General features: G+C 46.4%; 1 protein-coding gene across 1 annotated transcript in view; it reads left to right on the top strand.

Annotated features, from left to right (window-relative positions):
• LOC112830467 (scavenger receptor cysteine-rich domain-containing protein DMBT1-like) overlaps positions 1-13,181 on the top strand; it is a gene marked incomplete at its 5' end in the record, with an annotated part of 180,515 nt that overhangs the window by 2,003 nt on the left and 165,331 nt on the right. Inside the window, 7 exon segments of the mRNA XM_073890438.1 lie at positions 1-37; positions 477-503; positions 1,109-1,141; positions 4,850-5,003; positions 5,287-5,489; positions 5,929-6,249; positions 6,712-6,741. The exon segment at positions 1-37 is cut by the window's left edge and continues 9 nt beyond it. Of these exon segments, the coding sequence (XP_073746539.1) occupies positions 1-37; positions 477-503; positions 1,109-1,141; positions 4,850-5,003; positions 5,287-5,489; positions 5,929-6,249; positions 6,712-6,741 (805 nt within the window).

Below are 13,181 nucleotides of genomic sequence, written 5' to 3'. Positions count from 1 at the left end.
TGCAGGCACTCGGAGGATGCAGGCGTCATCTGCTCAGGTGAACCTCAAAATTTTGAGCCTCTATTTTTGTTTGTTATTTTCTCTGAAAAACTATTTTCTTTCACTGTTAACTCATCTTCCTGAGTTTTGTTGAAGGTCAGGCATTTTCCCTCATGGCTTGAGTGGAAAGTGCATCAGCAATCTTATGATGTACTTGAATTTTATGGGAGGACTGCAGTATCTTAATAAGCCCATAGAGTAGTCATGTATTAATGGGCATAAAGGTTGTGAGAATAAATTCCTGCAATAGATTTTTGTGTGTGAAATCCTGCCCCTGAGGTTTACTTTTACACTTCACATCCTCAGGACCCCTTCCAGAAAGTCTTTCTTAGTGATAGTGGGTGAGGCATTCAGAATTTCTGTTTCTCTGGATCCTGAGAGGCTTCTTTCTGCACATCCTTCACAGAGACTAATAATGTGTCCTCTTTTTTTTGCAGCTGTACAAAGCACTCCTACTACCCCAGGTGAGTAACTGCATCCCAGCCCAGCATCACTCCTCACTGGAATTCTACTCTCATGTTTCTAGAAAGTGAAGGAGAAGCCCAGGCTCTTCTCTTTGAAGACTCTGGTGTTTGTTACTATGACCAGCTGAGTGCCCCAGACTTTAGCTCCTACTTAGCTTAGCCTAAGAATCCACCTGGATCCCCTGCCACTCTCTGCCGCCATGGTTTGCTAAGAGAACGTGTAGTGGAAGGATTTTTGTTCCCCTCTGGTCATTTCAGATGAATCTAACTGTTCAAGTCAGAATTATGATCATTTGAGAAATACAACCAAATAAAACTCCTACCAATGCTTGTCTGTTCAAGAATTCCTTCACGTTGAGAGAGCAATCCCCAAGGTTTTCTTTACCCTACAGTGAAAATATTTAGTGCCAAGTATGTTGGGAAGTGTTAGCTCCATACTCTAGCCCATCTGGGCCATTCGCAGTGCATATTGGAATTGTCCAGGCTCTGAGAAGTCCTCCAGCCAGGGATAGAAGCATCTACAGTAACATTTCCTTACCAAACTAAGGACCATGGAATGAAACCTTTTCCAATAAAATCCTAAAATCACTTCATTTTCCTTCCAGATTGGTGGCGCCCATCAACTATAACTACTAATAGTAAGTATCACGGTTTGCCACCTGAGGGCTTGGGATTCTCATCCCCAAACAGACTGTCCATGGAGTACATATCTGTAAATGTACAGCCCAGTTCAACCTGTGCAGACAACCTACCCAGAGCGGCCCCACCCTACACTGCTCCAAAGCTGCCCACACACAGCCTGCCACTCTACCTTCCACTCTTTTTACCCCCCTGCCAGGTGGATGGCTTTTGTTTTAATAAGGAGACCCACTTCCCCTTCTTTTAAGGAAATGAAACAAGTTGTTCTTCAAAGAATAGATTTAAAGGCTTTTATTTCTTGGGGTATCTCCAAAGCTTTGAGAGAAGGAAGGGAGACAATGAATGGATAATTTCACAAGTAATCAATCCCTCACAAGCAAATTTTACCTCGTGGCTATTGCTCAATAGCTTCCCATCAGTCCTAAGAAATGATATGGCCACTTGTTTATGTCACTGAATATTTTCTTCCCATCATATTAAATGCCTACATTGTATTTCATTACACAGCTATGACCACAAATTAGTTTACTAGTTCCCTTGAACGTTTATGTTGTCTATATTTCCTCATTGTTATGAATGATCCTCTGATGTAGAATATTTTTATAAGTCTTTGCATATCTCCCCAATTTTTCCTGGAGGAAAGAGATAAATTTACTGGACTAAAGTTAACATAGTGCTTGGTACATAGAATGAACTTAATAAATGCTAACTCTTCTTATGCTAAGTATTTTAAGGTCTTTGCTGTACATATGACCTAATGGCCATCAAGAAGGTTGTAAAATTTCAGAATGTTGAAAAAGAGAAAACAATCTCCTCCCTCAGGTAGCTCACAGTAGTAAATATTTACTACTGAATTTATGATGTAATTACAGGTGTGACAGATGCCTCAGAGGGGAAGTTCCGTGTGCAAAGAGGGCATATTCACAGAGATTTTACTTGATCAAGGGATTAGGGGAAGTTCTTCACGAAGTGCTGCTGATGCAGAGGTACACAAGAGAAGCAGGCTCACTTGCTGACATGCCTTCCAGACAGAGGGAACACTTTGTAGGCCTGGGTGGGAAGGAGCTTGGCTGTTGCCAGATCATTCGGAGCTTTGTGCACAGGTTAGAACTCCTGACTTTATCCTAAGGACAGCTGGAGCTGTTGACAAGTTTTAAGCTGGAGAATTGCAAAATCAGAAGTCTGTTTGCAAAAGATCATCCTTGACTTTTATGCCAAACTGTGTACTTCCTGAGGGCAGAGACCATATCTCCCTTTTACCCTCTTGCATCCTTATTTCTAGCATTGTATCTGGCATGACATAAATGTTTTCTAGAAAGAATAAATGAATACATGAATGAATGGGTGAATATTTAATCATAATTGGCATTTTGATACGTACGCCAACATGCACACATACACAAATGACGCCAGGCTTTCTGCCCTATTTTATAACATTCGTTTTCACATGAGTATAGAATACTTATTTTTATGTCCTTAGCATTTTTAAGGTATTGAAATTATTTTCACACCATAAAGTTTATTGGGCACACAGTTTTTCATTCTATGGATATATTATGATTTAATTAAACCATTACTAATCACAGGACAAAAGGATTAATTCTTTCTAAGTCTATTTTATGTACTTAGGTAATCACATACAGTAACACTTTTATTTTATTTTATAATTGTCTCTATTATATTTTTAGAAATCTGTAATGCATACCATTTGCTCTGAAACTTTGGCTTTATCTTTGATTACTTCCCAGTGTAGATATAGAACTTATGGGTAGGCATATTTTAAAGGCTAAATTATCTTTAAGAAGCACCATTTTTCCATAGAAACAGAGGAAATATTTGCAAATCATACATCTGATAAGAGACTTGCATCTAGAATACATAAGGAACTTTTTACAAGTGAATAATAAAAATTCCAATAACCCAATGAAAGAATGAGCGCAGGATCTGCATAGATATTTCTCCACGGAAGATATAGAAATGGTCAATAAGCACATGCAAATATGGCCACTTGTTTATGTCATTGAATATTTTCAGTGCAAATATGTCTAACATCACTAGCCATCGTGGAAATGCAAAGCAAATCTACAAAGAGATACTACTTCACACCTAGTAGTTCGGCTAGAATAAAAAAAAATCAAATAATAGCAAGTGTTGGTGAGGATGTGGAGAAGTCATAGCCCTCACGCCCTGCTGATGGGAATATAAAATGGTACATCCACTGAGAAACAGTTTGGTGGCTCCTCAAAAAGTTAAACATAGAGTTACCATATGACCCAGCAATTATAGTCCTGGGCATATACTCAGGAGAAAGGAAAGCACGTGTCCACATAGAAACTTACATATGAATGTTCACAGGTGGGCAGCTTTGTTCCTAATAACCCCAAAGTGGAAACCACCTGAATGTTCATCATGGTGAATGGATACACAAAATATGGTCCATCCATACAGCAGAATATTACTTGGCAATAGAAGGAAGTGAAGTCCTGGTGCTTGTTCATATACGCTACAACAGGGGCGTACTTTGAAAACATGATGCTAAGCAAAAGAAGCCAGTCACAAAAGACCACATATTGTAAGACTCTATGGATATGAAATGTCCAGAATAGACAAATCTGTAGAGACATAAAGTAGATTAGCGGTTGCCTTGGGCTGGGGGCAAATGAAGAGTGACTACTGTTGGGGACAGGGCTTCTCTCTGGAGTGACAAAATCTTTTCGAATTGACTGCAGTGATGGTTGCAGCACTCTGAATATACTAAAAACCATGAAGCACTGGGTGTTATATGAAAACAATGAATCATGGATCACTACATCAAAAACTAATGATGTATGGTGACTAACATAATAAAATAAAATTTAAAAAAATATACTAAAAACCATTGAATTGTACACTGTAGCAAAAATAAACAAAAAGAGCTATGAATAAGGAAAGGGCCAGTTTCAATTTTTATCACCACTGAGTATCCAGATATTTTTTAATGGTCTATTAAACAGACCAACAAGAGTTTGAATGCTTAATATTATTTATCATTCTGTGATAAATGATATCAGCTGATACTGTTGAGTATTACTTACTTTGTGCCAGGCCCTGCTGTCAGGGTTCACGTGTATTATCTCATTTAATTCACCCAGAAATCTGATGAGGCAGACGTTATTAGCACTCCCATTTTTCAGATGAGGGAACTGAGGCAGAGAGTTTCAGTAACTTGCTCGAGATCATGGATCTGATAAAGGCAGAGACAAGATGCAAGCCTAGCCCTTCTGTGGCAGAAACCATGCTATCGACCCCACATCCCACTGCTTCTTGTCAACTGGCCGGAAACCCTAGGGAATAAGTTATATTGCAGAGTGCTCTCCATGGGCCAGCACTCCTGCTCAGCCAAGATGATCCCTGCGCTCCACTGAACAATGACAATAATAACTTTGTTGCTTTCTTGGCGTTTTTGTGACAAGGTGACTCATGCTCTCTCTGAAGCTTGGGTCATCTCTTGGCAGAGAGTCACTTTTCTAGGCCCCATGAGGGAGGTAGATCCTCAGATTAAGGCCCCTAATGTGGGCAGCCCAGGACCAGGCCCGAGAGAGGAAAAACCGAGTCATGGTGTAAGGTCGGGGGATGAAGCCCAAGGACTCTTACCCAGAAGACAATTGCTTGTTATAACACACTTAAAACCCGCCATGTTGGCGTGTCCCTCTCTGTGTCCTCTATAGGACCCTCTTTGGGTTGTGGCGGCTTCTTATTCAATCCCAGTGGGGCATTTTCTAGCCCATTCTACCCTGGATACTACCCCAACAATGCCGAGTGTGTCTGGGAAATAGAAGTGAACCCCGGCTACCGCATCAATCTGGGCTTCAGTCATCTGCAGTAAGTAACATTCAGATCACCTGGTGGAGGCTGGGCCTCCGTGGTCTGCGTTGTGTGCTGGGCTGAGATGCTTTTCACTCTCAGGTGCCACAGGCTAGACATTACGTTGCTCTGATCCTACCATGAAGCATCAGGCAACATAGGGAAGTCCTTTGATCTGATGGAAGAAGAACAAGAAGAAAATCTTAGGTTCAGTAACATGGCTCGTGAAAGTCCGAACTATCCGTAAAAGACAGGAGCAATAGAAATTCCAATGTTGACATGAGTGCATTTTTTCATACAGGCTGGAGACGCATAGAAATTGCAGTTTTGATTATGTTGAAATCTCTGATGGATCACTGAATAGCAGTAACTTGCTGGGGAAAATTTGTAATGACACCAGGCAAATATTCACATCTTCTTACAACCAAATGACTGTTCGATTTCGAAGTGATGTCAGTGTCCAAAACACCGGCTTTTCTGCTTGGTATAACTCCTTTCCTAGAGGTGCGTTCAAACTAAATCTGACAGAACTGACTTTCGGGGCTCAGTGTGTTTAGGTGGACCCTGCTTCCGTGCATGTCATGGTTCCTATGTGAATGCAAAGAAGGACCTCAGCCATGTGTTGCCCTTCCTCCTTATCTCACAGCCGACTCTGGTAAACCAAGCCCGAGAGATGTGGGGAATCGCGGACACACCTTGGCCTTGGGTTTGCCACTTCCTGGGAGACCTGGTGACTGACCTTGCTGAGCCAACGTGTCCGCATCTGGAGGGGGAGGGGGTCTGAGGTCTGTGGTGTCTTAAGCCCCTTCCAGCTGATCTTGGAGATGTCTGTACCCTGATCAGTCACCTGGGGACTTTAGGAGTGAGCAAGGCCCATGGGTTATTTGGCCTTTGAGATCTGTTGTGGCAATGACCCTCAGTTCTTATGCCATGTGTCTTTCAGATGCCGGCTTGAGATTAGTCAATTCAAACTTCTCCTATAATGCATGTGCCGGGCGTGTGGAAATTTACCACGGTGGCACGTGGGGGACCGTGTGTGACGATTCCTGGGGCATTCAGGTTGCCCAGGTGGTCTGCAGACAGCTGGAGTGTGGATATGCAGTATCTGCCGTGGGAAATGCCTATTTTGGGCCCGGCTCTGGCCCCATCACCCTGGACGATGTAGTGTGCTCAGGAACTGAATCTACTCTCTGGCAGTGCCGGAACCGAGGCTGGTTCTCCCATAACTGTGCCCACAGTGAAGATGCTGGAGTCATTTGCTCAGGTACCATGCGGTGTCATTCGTGGAAGGCCCCTTTCACCTCCCACCTGCTGCAGGGTGAAAGCTAAGGGCTGGTGGTTGATGGTGTTTGTGGCTCAGTTCCGGGGATGGAGGTGGGGCTGGAGCTTGGCAGCTGTGCCCTTGGTCTTCCCGCTCCAGGAGACCATGCAGGGGCCCCGTTGTCTCTTATACTGGCCACAGGGCTAGTATGCATGTGTGTCCTCACCCTTCCATTGGCTCTGCGACCTTTAGCAATGAGGTCTCATCTGTCAGCCTCAGTCTCCTCCTGTACGAAGAGGAGATGGTCATGGTGCACCTGCGTCCAATGGCGATTGGAGACCTAAGTGGCTCATTCGTGTAAAACCTTAGGACAATTCCAGACAAGTAGGAAATGAGGAATAAGTGATGCTGTGACCTTGGTCGTGGCGCTGATGAGCCCCAAGTGATGATAAGGCTGGGGAGCAGCGGGGGAGACCCACCCAAGGCCTCCCCCTAGTAACACAGGCCTTACAGCAGTAACTCCACAGGCCATGGGTGCACTCACAGAAGAGGTCAGACTGTGAGTCACATGGGTGTGCCCCTGCCTCATGCGGGCCCCTCTTCCCACCACATTTCAGTGCCTGATGCTTTTCTCCTCTTCCTTTTCAGGAAGCCAGCCAACAACGCATGGTAAGTACCCGTCATTTCTACCCAGCCGCCTGGCTGGCCCTCTCTGCTGCTGGTGCAGGGCATGCCACTCTCTCTCCCAGGAATTTCCCCTTATGTCTTCCCCGGCACTGGTATCTCCTGCAGCGGATGTCCCCACCCGAGGAGAGCTGGGCCTCTCTCTGGGCTCCTCTTCGACCGTCAGTGGCCTGGCCAGCCTAAGAGTCAGATCTCTGGTCAGTCTCTAGGAGAGGCCAGCCACCCGTGTAGGTGTTGCCTGTCCCCTCAGACACCAGACCCTGGTCAGTGTAGGCCAGTGGGTCCTGCTGCATCACTGAGCTCCGTGTGCAACCACCAAAAGCTCCTGGCTGCCCACTCCGGAACCGCTGCTGAGCCTGCTCCCAGCACTCGCAGCACATTCCTGGCTCCTGAGATCTTCCCCCTCCATCCCCATCCTCTCCTCTTCACCACCAGCTTCCTGCAGCAGCAACCCCTCAGCCTTGCCCCCAGCCATTCTTCACACCGCGGCTGGGGGAGTCCTCACGAAATGCCAACGTCAGTCCCAGCCTCCACACCTTCGCACCCTTCCTGTGACTCCTCAGGACCCTCTGGGTGTAGATTCCCACGTCCGGGGGCAGACCCACTTCCTTTGTCTGTTTCGTTTCCTCCTTCCACCCCTCCTGCTCCATCCACACTGATGTTGCCTACGTGTGCTAGTGACTGTCAGGCCTGGGTCCCCCTGCATGGAACCCCCCCTCTCTACCTTTTTGCCTGACCACGCACCCACCGCCCCGATTACCGGCCGCCCTTTCTCTGCTCGGTCTGGGTCAGGAGCCAGCGCTCTGGGCTCCCACCATGTCCTGGGCTTGCCCTGATCACAGCCGCATCCTGCCGTGCTGGGATTTGCTCTTGCCCGTCCACCGCTCCAGGCCATGAGCTCTCTGAGGGCACACATCCAGCATCTCACTGTGAACCCGGGGTTGGCACCTTTCTGCACAGAGCAAGTGAGCACCGAACATTTGTGCCAACGATACCAGGAAACTGATTGTTATCTTTTCTCTTGGTCAACAGCTCCTGTTCACAATGCCACTCGCCCAGACAGTAAGTTTGGGGCTCCCTGACAACCCCCCTTTCCCTTCCCCTCAATGACAGTGCCCCTGGGTGGGGTAGCGGGCGTGGGGGTAGGGGGACATTGAAAAAAATGAGGAGATGGCTCCCCTAAGTAGAGCCTCCCTGGACAGTGCAGGTCTACACCACCTCCTGCTGGCTTTCTGTCTAGGGGGTTGTTTAAAAATTTCCCCAGGTGACTGTGCAGCAGGCTCTGGGGGCCCTCCAGATTTCCATTTCTTCCCGACAGCAAATTATTCCTGCGGAGGCTTCCTGTCCCAGCCATCCGGGTACTTTTCCAGCCCATTCTATCCAGGGAACTATCCAAACAACGCCAGATGTGTGTGGGACATTGAAGTCCAAAGTAACTACCGTGTGACTGTTGTCTTCAGAGATGTCCAGTAAGTGCGTGGGTGCAGAGCCGAACGCGTGGGGGCCTCACAGATGTCCTAGAACAGAATAAATGGCACCTAGCCCTTCAGGAGATATGTTAGCCCAATTGATATTTTCTCTTATGGGTTCAATTTTTCACCTAGCCCAGAGGTGGGGCCGGGACAAGAGCCCCGGTTTAAAGTCCCAGGTCTGTCACTCATTTGCTGTGTGCCCACAGGAAATCACTTAATTTTCCTGAACTTTGGTCAAAACAAGGAAATAAAATACCTGCTTTCCTCTCATCTCTGGCTACTGGGAAGGTCACAAGGGAGAAAGAGGTGAAAATACTTGGAAAAGGTTATCCGACGGGAAGGCTGCCTGTTAGGAGTGAGAGTAACACACAGAATCCTATTAACCACACCAGGCTTTTTTTTTTTTTTTAACCCTTTTTTTCTCCACTGCCTCCTTTTTTGGGGGGTGAACTCTGGGGGGTCAAGTAGAGGTGGAGAGATCTCTGCTGCAGAGGCTCATTTATCTGTTCCTCATTCAGTGAAAATGGGGAATCACTGCTTTAAGCAGAGGACACAGCGTCAAAGCCACGTTAATATATGATTGGTCCAAGGAGGGGCATGACCAAGCAGAGGTACGAGTATTTTCTGGTGTCCAGGAAAGAGGGTACCATCATTTCTTCTGTGAAACAGCCTTTCCTGAACACAATAGCCTTCTCTCTTGCTTTTTGGTTGCTGTGGCTTTGCGAATCTCTGCCTTGGAAATTCATTTGGCGTTTTGCAGAAGTTATAATATTATTTTAATCTCCTCACCATTACAATGCATTCTGGATCTCAGAGACTGTACTTGAAGCTCATGCGATCCTATGGAGGAAGGTCGACCACCTAACCTTCAGAGAGGTTATTTGACTTGTCCAATATTTATTAGTCCAGTTATTTATTTCTATCACTATGGATTCATGACTATTTATTTTGTTCAATGGGAAGCCAGGGTCTTTTTGATTGAAGAAGCAGTCTAAGGCAGGTTGTGATCCTCTCCTTTCATGATGCAAAGGAGTGTCAGGAGAGGGGCTGTCGATTTCATATGTGTGACCCCGAAAGTTAGGACGAAGTTTCGTGTGTGGCGATCACAGGGAAGTGAATATCATTCTGTTATTTTCAACTATTAATTTTGTCAGTATTTCTGCCACAAAGGTGTGACCCTCCCCACTCCCCCAACTCACTGAGATCTGACCCCCTGCATCAAATCCTGGCTGAAAGTGACGCCAAAACTCTGTGTTGTGTCCCTGCAGGCTTGAAGGTGGCTGCAACTATGACTATATTGAAGTGTTCGATGGCCCCTCCCACAGTTCCCCTCTGATTGCCCGCGTTTGTGATGGAGCCAAGAGCTCCCTCAGTTCCTCATCGAACTTCATGTCCATTCGCTTTGTTAGCGATGGCAGCATCACGAGGAGGGGTTTCCAGGCCAGCTACTACTCCAGCCCTTCTGAAGATAACACCAGTAAGTCGCCTCATGGGGGCTCGTTGTGGGGGACACCTCTGCTCCACCCTTCTGTGGTTGCGAAATAAGAAACTAGAACAGCTTTGTCAGGTCACCACGGCTTAATCTGGTGCTGAAAGGGGCCACGAGCAGTGGTCTTGGGACTCTGGCTGCCCAGAAATGAGATCAAGGGCCAGAACTGGTTGATGGGCCATGTGGTGGTCTTACTGTGGTCAGCAGAGACTAAAAAGAAGATGTGAGGTCATACTTTCAGCACATGGTGAGATGTCAGTGCCAAGGACACAGGTGACCACCTGGCCCCTGGACTATGTCCCAGGACAGCATATTTGTCTGCTATCTGAAGATGGACTGAGCCGATCACTCAGCCACTTCCAGCTAATGGCCACGATTTCAGCTATTAAATGGACTGATTTATAGATTGGCTTAGGGACTGAGTGAGGTGATGTCCAAGCTCTCTTTTGCAGTCAGGATTTTAAGCATTGACCTATTCCTAACTAAAGGACTTTATTTTATAACATCTCCACCATTCACTGGAACATGACTTTACTTTATGGATAAATGGTAGGTTGGCAAAACATTTTACTCATTTCACGTCCTGCCTCCATTTCTCCATCAGGGGAATCCTAAGTCCCTATGCCCTCAAAGGGGTCTTGTGAGAATAACACTGACCTGAGTCATGGGGCACCCGGGGGGTTGTGTGAGGGCTAGCCAATGTGGGCTGTCTTTGTCCACCATCTTGGTCTCTGCACCTTTATACGGGAGGAGTGCCTAGTGGGCTTGCTGGGGTGCTGACTGCCTACATTGTTTGCCCTCATCCACCAGAGCTGCTTTGTCTGCCAAACCACATGCAAGCCAGTGTGAGCAAGAGCTACCTCCAATCCTTGGGCTATTCTGCCAAGGACCTTGTCATTCCCAACTGGAATGAAAGCTCCCAGTGTCAGCCCCAAATAACGGCCAGCCAGGTGACGTTCACAATTCCATACACGGGCTGTGGCACCATCAAGCAGGTAAGTTTAGGGCTTCCTACACTATCTCCTGCTGAATAAGCTTTCTTTTTTTTCTTTTATTTTAAAGATTTTTATTTATTTATTGAGAGAGAGAAAGAATGGTAGAGAGAGAGCATGAGAGGGAGGAAGGTCAGAGGGAGAAGCAGACTCCCTGCTGAGCAGGGAGCCCGATGCGGGACTCGATCCGGGGACTCCAGGATCATCACCTGAGCCGAAGGCAGTCACTTAACCAACTGAGCCACCCAGGCGCCCTGAATTAGCTTTCTTATAGTGATGTATGCTGTGTTTCTTGAATTCTAGGGATTCAAGTGACATGATGATGGTATAACCGGTGTAATCAGGGTAAAGATTTAAATCTGTCCCTTAGTGCCATGATGTAGCGATAGCCATTTCCAAATGTAAGGATGAGGAAGGAAGGTCAGCAGGCCATTTTCCCCCACACTGTCATGCCCAGAGGGTGCATGGCAGGCTGCCATTCCCATCAGCAATAATCATAGCAGCTCCCAGGGGCAGCTCCAGATTTTGTAGGGCCTGAAGCTTATACAGTTTGGGGTTGGGGTTAGTGAGAGGGGTGGGTGCCTCATGAAGCAGAAGAATGCAAACGTATCTTACTTTTATAAATCTTACAGAAACATATGGCTGTGCCAATACACTGCTAGGCATTGGAGGAACCTGCATAGGGGAGGCCCTGAGGCTGAAGCTTTATTAGCTTCACAGTAAATCAGCCTCTGCAGCTGAGCCATCACCATCTAGGGTGACCAGCTGTCTCGGTTTACCTGGGACTTTGCAGATGTCAGCATGGAAAAGTCCCATGTTCTACAAAACTCCTTAGTCCTGAGCAAAATGGATGGATGCTCATCCTCCCAGGGCCAAACACTAGGATTGGCAGGTGTCATACTCCCCAGATACCCATCAAGTATTCTCTCATTGTCCCCCCACTTTAAAAATAGAGGGGGTGGGCTTCGAGGGGTCAAACAGGTGCCCGAGGCCACTTGGCCAAGAAGTAGCAGGACAAACGTCAGACTCTGAAAATCTCCAAAACCTTACACTGAGTGAAAGAAGCCAGCCACACAAGAGTACCTACTCTGTGATTCCATTTCTGTAAAATTCAGGAATGGGGAATAAATGTATGATGGAAAGCCGACCTGGTTGGAGGGGATTGCCTGCAAAGGGGCAGGAAGGAGCTGTTTTGGTTCTTGGAAATGTTCTGTATCTTATTGTGGTGGTGATTGTTGTCAAACCTCACTGAATGACATGCTTACAATGGTTGCATTTTATTTTATGTAAATTTATTTGAAATCATCTAAATTCTGAATTTTGGGATGATGCCTAAGTAATCACTTCAAGGTTTTGTCTGTTAGGGAAGAGACATGATGCAAATAATGTGGCTTAGGACTACAGTAAATACACAACATGAAATGCTCGAATATGTGCAATGTGCATGACCCACATGTTCAGAGGATGTCAATTTGTCATTCACCAAAGATGTACTAAGCATTTGCTGTGAGCCAGCCCTGGGCTAGGTGCTAAGATGACACTGTTAATTACCTGGCAAGGTAATTTCCTGATCCTTTGACACGTAAGAAACAGTGGCAGAGGAAGAGGGTAGTCATTTAGCCCAAAGAGATTGGCCTATCAGCCACGGGTGGCTGCCTAGGCCTAAAGGGTCCATAATCGCCATTATGGCCACCTGGCTCCTTTCCTCAGTCCCTACAGATACCAAGTCTCCTTCTCAGATGAACTGCGTGAGTCAGGGAGACTTACATGAAGACAAGGGTACATATCAGTCATGCTATGCAAATGTTCTAGTCAACCAGACATGTTTTGCCCTGTAATTTAATTGTGTTGGATTCTGGCTTGTCATGAGTTTAGTCAGTAGGAGTCAATGCACCAAAGATGATTATCCCTCCTGGTTCCAAGTGTGCAACCCGGAGACTCTGATATCTGAGCCACCCCATCGCTGTTCCTTCATGTCCATTAGAAGCCACCAAAGCAATGTGCCAATGCTGGTCCTTGTAAGGTGGCTGGTGGTGGCCAGCTTGCACTACACTCTCATTCCGCCATTTATTTAAATACCTGCATCCCCTACCAGACTGAGTGCTCAGTGGTGCTGGTGTGGAGCCTAACCCTTTTATAATCACATTATAAACGGCTAATCTGTATGCCAGCCACTGAACTCAGTTCTACATGACTTCCGAAATTCTCAGGGCAACTTTCATTCCCACGTAATCACAAGGAATTGGAGGCTTACAGAAGTTAAGCCATTTGCCCGAGGCCACATGGTCATGATCTGCT

Source organism: Callorhinus ursinus, unplaced genomic scaffold (assembly GCF_003265705.2).
Source record: "Callorhinus ursinus isolate GAN/ISIS: 27379988/994484 unplaced genomic scaffold, GSC_fseal_2.0 scaffold155, whole genome shotgun sequence".
Classification (NCBI taxonomy): Eukaryota; Metazoa; Chordata; class Mammalia; order Carnivora; family Otariidae; genus Callorhinus; species Callorhinus ursinus.
This window is presented reverse-complemented; position numbering and strand designations above follow the sequence as displayed.